Consider the following 9056-nt stretch of genomic DNA (forward strand, 5'->3'; position numbering starts at 1 on the left):
CACCTCACTTAACTTGCCCCCGTTCAATTCCATTTCACCTCCAGAACTCGGTCTGGTGCATGGCTCACTCTGTTTGCACTTAACATCAATCTTCTTTGACACTATCTCAATTCTTTTCACCATCTTCCTCGAATTCAACTCCACCCTCTGGTTTCCTCATTCTCTTCGACCTCTTCTTACACTTCCATTCCTCCTCAGAAATCCACGTTTCTGTGTACCTGTCCCAATATTCCTCTTCTTGTTTGTCCACCATCTTCCTTCCTCTTTCCTATCCCGACCCTGTACAAAGGAGTGAAGATGGACGCCGTTTAAATACTATGAGGGTGATTGATTGAGCAAGGGTATTCAGGTGAGTGAGGAAGGTTTGTGGTTAATGAAGATTGGATGCGGGTGAGCAGATTGGCATGGTCACGGCTCTATGTCCATATGGAGTTCCTTGCTAATAAGTCACATTCCAATATGGGTGTCTGGGACCATATATAGAGTTCCTGCTCTAAGGCTGCATTCCAATACGGAAGACTGTGCCCATATATGGAAGTTCATGCTGTGGATTAAATGTGTCCTCTGAAACTTAAAGCTCTCTTCCCGAAACTGTGTTATAAACTACACATATCCGCAGATGAATCCAAAAGCTGTAATGTCTGACAATGGCCCCAAGTTGATACTACTGTAAAAGTAACAATACAATAGGCACATCACCAAATCCAATATATCAGACGGGGGGGGGGGGGGATTTGGGGGGTCGAGCAAACTATTAACGGCGTTAACATTTGAATTGCTTAATGACACAGTCCAATCTCATCATAAGATCTGTGGAATGGAGAGCATGTCAAATAATGGAACTGGTCAAGTACAAACCGTATACCACCGCTGTGAATATTGTTAATATTGTGAATCGTGTTACTTTGAAGAGAACGTTGTGCTTGGAATGCTCTGTCTCATTGGTATGTATCTTTTCATTTGATAAACAGCTGAGTTGTGGTTCGTTTGACTTGGTAACACTGCCATCACATGGTAGAAAATGAAAGGACAACCAACCAAGAGCTTTTTTCCATGCATTTTTCAACACAGAAAGCTTAAAAGCATTTTCTGAAACAATGTCGATTTTAAAAACAGACACAGATCTCTCAAATCATTACCGTCACCACAATCTTCATCATCATTATCATTATGATCCAAATCAAAAGATCACACTAAGCTATGTCTCAATGTATAATGTTACAAAATGATAACATTTCCAAATAAGACATACAAAATCAGATGTTTCCTAAGAATACAACAAATCAAAGGCACAATAATACATTGCTACTGACTGATCTGGTGTTAGCTAAGTAATGCATGTTACTTTAGGGTTTCCAAAACTCGGTCCTGGGGTCCCCCTGGGTGCACATTTTGTTTTCTGCCCTAACACTACACAGCTGATTCAAATAATCAACTCATAATCAAGCTTTGATTATTTGAATCAGCTGTGTAGTGTTAGGGCACAAAACTAAATGTGCACCCAGGGGGACCCCAGGACCGAGTTTGGGAAACCCTGCATTAGTTAGTTACCTATAATACACATAGCATTTTGTACTATATAAAGACAGTCACAGAGAGATTCACAGATGTGACTTGGGTTGTAGTCATCTTGGTGGACTGATGTTGTATGTCGCGTAATAGTGTTCATGGAAAGTACATCACTCTCCCTCTCTTATCATAGATTTATCATGGGAATTACATAATATATATGATACAATTTTCAGGGACTCCACTTGCCCAGTGGTCTACTACCCTACTCCTTGGCCTCCAGAGACCAGAGTCTCTTCATAATACACTTTTTAACTGGAGGTTATAGAGTTGGCAGGCTCTTGGTGTGTGAAGGAGATTCTGCCTAAGGGTCGAGTCATGCATCATGACATCGTAGGCTCTACACCTGGCAACCCCTCTGATCTGATTCTTTGTCTCTCCCCCTCCACCTCCACCTCTGTCTGGCAGCTCTGTTCTCCACTTTCCTTTCCTCCCTACTCCTCATCCTCCTCTCCTTCCCTGCTACCCTCCCGCTTCCCTTTCCCCTCTTCCTCCCCCTCCCTCTCCCCGCCCCCCTCCCCCCCCTCCTCTGTCTGGCAGTTCTGTTCTCCACTCTCCTGTCGTCTTCCCTCCACCTCCTCCTCCTGGGCTTGTTGGCACCAGGGCATTGCACACCTCTCCAGCCCCCCTTGGCAGGCCTCCCCCTGCTGCTCACACTGCACCACAAAGATCCTGTAGAACTCCAGCAGGACGACAAGGATGTTTTTACAGGTGAAGAAGATCATTAGCTGGTTGAGAACGTTCTCCCTGATCATGAGGTAGAGGCGATAGATGAGGAACGGCCCGTCCTGGAGCCCCACAGTCAACAGCAGACTCCACACTTCACTGGAGGAGCACGGTGTATAGCAGGAGGGGGGAGCTCCAGGCAGTCCCTCCACTACAGCCACACTTCCCTCCTGAGAGAGGCCCCACTGGGGGGAGCCGGGCTGGGACAAACAGGGCTGGAGATGGGCCTTGGGGGGGCTGGTCTGGGTCAGAACCAAGGGGAACTGCATGAGGGCCCAGGAAAAGAGGGCAAGGCCCATAATGATGACGGCCCGGTTGGTCTTGACCTCGGGCTCCTTGAAGGTGTCAAAGATGTCCAGGATGTCAGCGCCCAGGCCCACGTAGACCATGAGGAGCTGGGAGAGCTGGTCGCGGGACATGTCTCCTTTGGGCATAAGCCAGCGGCCCAGCACCAGTACGATGAGCATGGTCTGCTCCAGCCCTGCCGCCCAGTTCTCTGGGTCCAGCTGCAAGATGTCCTGCGTCAGTCAACACAACACACAATGAAATGAGATTATACTTTGTATTCTAAGAAAGTTACTATGTATCTTAAAAAATGCTCCTTAACCAGAAGATAAAATGTACACATTCGAGCCTTGAAGAGGGAATTTATCCTGACTCAATTGTCGTTATCTTGGTCTCCAAGATTCAAATCAATTCCGTCCCCAAACTTCAAAAGTAGCCATGAGGCAAAAAATTCCACAAAAAAATCCCATAAGAAAGAAATAGCCCCAAAATCATACATCACAGAAATATCTGAGAGTATCTTGAAGTGAGTCTAATCCGGACTTCTCATTCAATCACATCTCAATCAATGTGTCAATTACATTTCCCTCATCCTCCCTTATAATGTATTAATCCCTAGAGATTCACATCTCATCTGTGATCAGGTATCAGTTAATTGTTGCTGGGGGGGGGGGGGGGGGGGGGGGGGGTTGTAGTGTGATACCTACCGCTGAGATGGGGATGTGAGCCAGCAGCTCTTCTAGCTCGGGGCCAGAGGAGATGTTGACAGGGAGCTTGTACTGCAGCAGGCTGAGCTCCAGGAACCAAATGGAGGGGATGACGGTACTGAGGTAGAGGAAAACCATGGGGGAGAACCTAAAAGCAAAGCGACGAGGAGGGAAGGGGGAAGCTATTTTTAGCAACACACACACACAATTTTTTGGCCAGTCAGTATAAGAAGTAAGCCTTACAGAAGTGTCCCATTTCAGACGGCCAATTATTCTCATCATGTATGCAAATCCCACTTGACAGTGCAAAGCCTTCTCCACGAGGAGAGAACTTCAAAGTGAGAGGGAGAGAGGGGCCTGGAGTAAGTTTCCGTCTCAGCATGCCCCTCCACACATGGAGGAAATATGAAGGCTGGCTTCTGCAGCATCATTAGGATCGATGGAGGAATCATTCCCCTGTTGCGTTAGAATCGGCAATGGCATAATTTCCTGTCATCCCTTTGAAGGATGTGGAGCAGAGGTCATCCAGTGTTTATGTTCATTCAGTTCAGGGCCCTGAGCCATGCAGGAGACGATGGTTAGAAAAGGAGCAAGAGTCGCATAAATAGACTGGCTTTTCATGGAAAATGACAGTTAATCCAGCAAGCGAGATAGTCAGAGTGTTGTTGAAGGACATATCATATTATTAGGGAGATATACTGTATACATAGAGATGGAGAGCTATACATAGAGAGAGAGAGAGAGAGAGAGAGAGAGAGAGAGAGAGAGAGAGAGAGAGAGAGAGAGAGAGAGAGAGAGAGAGAGAGAGAGAGAGATATTTTGGATGCATACAATAAGTGTCTCACTATATCTGCCGCTCACCACCTCGTAAAAGAGTTCCACTAGTACAGTGGTGAGGTCAATATCCCTAGAGAAAATGGTTTATGTGCAGGTTATGTGCCAGCTGCATACCACCCTGCATACCACTGCTGGCTTGCTTCTGAAGCTAAGCAGGGTTGGTCCTGGTCAGTCCCTGGATGGGAGACCAGATGCTGCTGGAAGTGGTGTTGGAGGGCCAGTAGGAGGCACTCTTTCCTCTGGTCTAAAAAATATCCCAATCCCCCAGGGCAGTGATTGGGGACACTGTCCTGTATAGGGTGCCGTCTTTCGGATGGGACGTTAAACGGGTGTCCTGACTCTCTGAGGTCATTAAAGATCCCATGGCACTTATCGTAAGAGTAGGGGTGTTAACCCCGGTGTCCTGGCTAAATTCCCAATCTGGCCCTCAAACCATCATGGTCATCCAGAACTCATCCAGAACGCCGCAGCCCGTCTGGTGTTCAACTTTCCCAAGTTCTCTCACGTCACCCCGCTCCTCCGCTCTCTCTACTGGCTTCCAGTTGAAGCTTGCATCCGCTACAAGACCATGGTGCTTGCCTACGGAGCTGTGAGGGGAACGGCACCTCCGTACCTTCAGGCTCTGATCAGGCCCTACACCCAAACAAGGGCACTGCGTTCATCCACCTCTGGCCTGCTCGCCTCCCTACCTCTGAGGAAGTACAGTTCCCGCTCAGCCCAGTCAAAACTGTTCGCTGCTCTGGCACCCCAATGGTGGAACAAACTCCCTCACGACGCCAGGTCAGCGGAGTCAATCACCACCTTCCGGAGACACCTGGAACCCCACCTCTTTAAGGAATACCTAGGATAGGATAAAGTAATCCTTCTAACCCCCCCCCCCTTAAAAGAGTTAGATGCACTATTGTAAAGTGGTTGTTCCACTGGATATCATAAGGTGAATGCATCAATTTGTAAGTTGCTCTGGATAAGAGCGTCTGCTAAATGACTTAAATGTAAATGTAATGGTCACCTAATAATCCCCAGTTTACAATTGGCTCATTCATCCTCCTCCTCTCCCCTGTAACTATTCCCCAGGTCGTTGCTGCAAATGAGAACGTGTTCTCAGTCAACTTACCTGGTAAAATAAAATAAAAAATAAAATAAAAAAGACAACTACAACCCTTCAATCCCAATTCCACCCCTTTAAAAAAACAGGCAGAGCTCTGTAGACTGTGAAGACAGCCAGGCCAACGGGTTTATTTGCTAATGTCTTTCTATCTAACATTTCCATTTATCGCAACATGAACAGGAGAGGATTTTTTTTTTTCCTTGCATGAAATTAATGAGTTCATTTGTGTGGTTAATCATTATTACAATTGCTGTGTAACCCTGGGGCTGTTTGATTGTTTTTCATTAGGTTTTCCACTTGGGCTAAGACTCCCGAGACATGAATAGATAATAAAGATTGTGCAAAAATGGAGGTGCCACTGTAAGTCTTACATTGTGTATTGTGTGCGTGTGCGTGTCGGTGTGTATGTAGGTGTGCGTGTTGGTGTGGGTGTGGGTGTGCGCGTGTGGGTGTGGGTGTGAGTGTGTGTGTGTGTGTGGGTGTGTGTGTGTGTGTGCACTGTGAAAATTATGGAGAATAGATTGTGAGGAGGACGCTTTATCGAAGTCATGCACTATAATGGAGCAGAGGGCTTCTAAATGAGTTGAAAATGTGAGTGTGTATATGAATTGGAAGTAAGTGTAGCATGAGTGGCTGATGTTAGAGGGACAAGTTATTGCCTTGTGGCTTTATACAGGGCAAAAGGAGGAAGCACTGGCAAATTCATGTGTTCATTCTTACAACGTAACATTGGTACCAGAACCAGTTTGGCTAATACTTTGCTTTGCCAACAGGTATAATGCATTTTAATGCAGTCATTATAAGACTTAATTGTGTATGATAGGTAATGATTATCATTATTAGCTTTGTGTCATTGCTGTAGAAGGCACTGTAAGGCTATAGATGTTATATAGACGTTACCATTTCCACTCTGCATTGCGGGTACACTTGATGGTGACTGCCATCTCCACACCCAGCAGAGCCACGCCCATCAGCAGCAGCCAATAGAGGGGCTCCCCTTTGACGGCGACCACACGCCACACGGTCACCACTCCATGCACAGCAAACAGGAAACGGCTCAGCAGAGCCAGCAGGAAGTTGATGATGCGACACATCCTGTCTGAGAGAGGAGTCCCACAAGCCCCAGTTGAGGAGGATGAAGTGTCCGTTAAGACACTGACCTAAGGTCAGTTTGGTCCCTAATGGTTAAGGTTAGGATCAAATGAGGTGTCCGGTCCCAGATCTGCTTCAGTCAACTCCTTAGATTATCATTGTCATGTCATACATGAATAGTCAGAGGAGTTGGCTAAAACACAAACAGATGGAGCCAGACAATGAAGGAGGTAAGCTCATCCTAGAGCTGTTCTATCTGGAACCTCACCAGTGCTCTACTACAGTATGTGTGGTATCACCCAGGAGGTTAGTGAGTGTCAGCGGCAGAAATGATAGTAAGAATATTTTTTAACACATTTTTGCAACGAACTGAGTCTAAAAGCCTCTTATATTTGAGTCATCATCGCACTTTAAAATTTGAACACTTAGGCTCAGACTGACTCTTGATGAACTAGGTTACCATACCATACTGTATGGCTAATAGCTTTATCAACCTATACATTCAGTATTAGCCCATCTGTGACCAAACCAAACAGTTGAATTGGCATTAGACAATGAGTAGCCTCCATAGCTGATCTAGGTCAGCCAGATACTAGTCTGTAGGATGAAACAAGCCATCACTGATTAAGAACTGTGCGAGGAGCCAAAGTGTGACTTTGAGAGTGATTAGTGAGTGTGTATTACAAAACTGTTAACTGATCTCCGCCAGTCAACTTCAAAGGACTGTACGGAGACATAAAAAAAAAACATGTTTTTAAGGTGAATCATTTTATATTGGATCATTTAGGATAATCTGCTGTATGATCATGATGACTAGGAGTGGTCCCTGGCCAATGCACTGTCCATGTTTGTCACATCTACTGTTGGTTACAATTTGAGCTGGTTAAAACCTCTTAATCTGACAGTCCCCGAAATCGGGCCCTAGAAGTACTTTAAAAAATATATGTATATGTTTACATAACTTATTTTATTGATTTCCCTATAACTATAAGTAGCTAACTAACTAAACTTCTAACTTTTGTACAAAAAGTACAAAACTATTATTGTGATGATCAAAATGTGTTGTCAGTCTAATTTCTTCATACAATATACATGTATACACTATATGGTCATACTTACAGAGTGAAGAGTCCAGATGAAATTAAATCTTTCTTAAGAGTGGTTTAAATGTAGCTCCAATATTTCTTCAAGTTTGAGAGGCTTTTGTTTTTGTGAGTAGATACACCCCTGTAATGTGCAGTCCCTCACTTCTATATGATATGGCTAAGTTGTGCCACTGTGTCTGCTTTTTAAACACCTCCCACCCTAAATACACACACCACCACCATCCCTGGCTCCCAACACAGACCATGTCTGACAGAGGTAGCCCACTGTATGAGAAGGCACAGGAGATAATAGATCACTAAATCTCTGGGTAACATTTGACTTCAAAGGGGCATTCATAACATATTTAAGGCATTCCTAACATCTTTATAAAAACCAGTCATAACACCTTCATGAGTGTTGCAGTATCATTCATCCAACATTATTAGATATCTTAATTTGGCAGAATGCCACTGGGTAAACAGCTCTTGGAATTGTCTTATGGAATAACTTTTTGTTGACAACATCTGGGAGAAAGTGGATCTGCAGTTCCCCATGAGTTCTGGCCTGGAGCACCAATCGTAAATATTATGTAAGGCCTAGTGTGTGTGTGTGTGTGTGTGTGTGTGTGTGTGTGTGTGTGTGTGTGTGTGTGTGTGTGTGTGTGTGTGTGTGTGTGTGTCCGCTAGGTGGCATTGTTAGTGAAGGGCAGCAGATAACGCTTCCCATCTCTGCGCCGACATCTTCATCGCCATCCTTCATGATGTCATCTCTCTGAGCACAGAACAAAGTTATCTACACTGGAGGAGACAGCCTGCCATGGGCACCCAGCCCTGCCCTTTCCCACCCAGGGCTGGCCCCTGGTCGGTTCAGCACTGCTGGGCCTGATAACAGCCTTACTCACGCCCCCTAGCCAGCCTCCACACGGAGAAAACGTGAACCAAAAACAGACTCCCAAGATATCAGAGCCTGGTTCATCTCTAGGTTTCTTCCTAGGCTCCTGCCTTTCTAGGGAGTTTTTCCTAGCCACAATGCTTCTACATCAGCATTGCTTGTGGTTTAGATTTATAGGCTGGGTTTCTGTATAAGCACTTTATGACATCTGCTGATGTAAAAAAGGGCTTTATAAATAAATGTAATTTGATCACTAAGGGAATATAGCTAGGAGGTTACAATAGTTTTTATGGTACTTCCTAACCATACAGTCAACAACCGGTAGAAGTACTAGTAAGCAGTAATAACAGGTAATAAGCAGTAATAACCGTACTGCAAATAAACCCCTATCTTATTCTTGGTTAGAGATGCAATTTAGAATTTACTTCATCATGTAAATCAAATCAAATCAAATCAAATTGTATTTGTCACATACACATGGTTAGCAGATGTTAATGCGAGTGTAGCGAAATGTGCTTCTAGTTCCGACAATGCAGTAATAACCAACAAGTAATCTAACCTAACAATTCCACAACTACTACCTTATACACACAAGTGTAAAGGGATAAAGAATATGTACATAAAGATATATGAATGAGTGATGGTACAGAACGGCATAGGCAAGATGCAGTAGATGGTATAGAGTACAGTATATACATATGAGATGAGTAATGTAGGGTATGTAAACATAAAGTGGCATAGTTTACATACCCTAC

At 44.7% G+C, this 9056-nt stretch overlaps 1 protein-coding gene across 1 annotated transcript; it reads right to left on the reverse strand.

The window, feature by feature from the left end:
* Positions 1 to 268: 268 nt before the first annotated feature.
* Positions 269 to 8992, reverse strand: LOC129861438 (transmembrane protein 26). Its single transcript, XM_055932818.1, has 4 exons — positions 6133 to 8992; positions 3288 to 3435; positions 2108 to 2813; positions 269 to 279 (listed from the first exon to the last, which is right to left on the reverse strand). Exons 1-4 carry the CDS (start codon positions 6324 to 6326, stop codon positions 269 to 271), a joined length of 1059 nt encoding a protein of 352 aa, XP_055788793.1. The 5' UTR covers positions 6327 to 8992.
* Between the last annotated feature and the right edge of the window lie 64 nt (positions 8993 to 9056).

The sequence above is a fragment of the Salvelinus fontinalis genome, chromosome 8 (genome assembly GCF_029448725.1).
Source record: "Salvelinus fontinalis isolate EN_2023a chromosome 8, ASM2944872v1, whole genome shotgun sequence".
Classification (NCBI taxonomy): Eukaryota; Metazoa; Chordata; class Actinopteri; order Salmoniformes; family Salmonidae; genus Salvelinus; species Salvelinus fontinalis.

Coding starts and splice junctions, on each gene's coding strand:
- LOC129861438 (XM_055932818.1), bottom strand. CDS start 6,326: ATGTGTCGCATCATCAACTTCCTGCTGGCTCTGCTGAGCCGTTTCCTG. Junction 3,436..6,132: donor CGCAATGCAGAGTGGAAATG/GTAACGTCTATA, acceptor CTTTGCTTTTAG/GTTCTCCCCCATGGTTTTCC. Junction 2,814..3,287: donor CTCACATCCCCATCTCAGCG/GTAGGTATCACA, acceptor TGACTGACGCAG/GACATCTTGCAGCTGGACCC.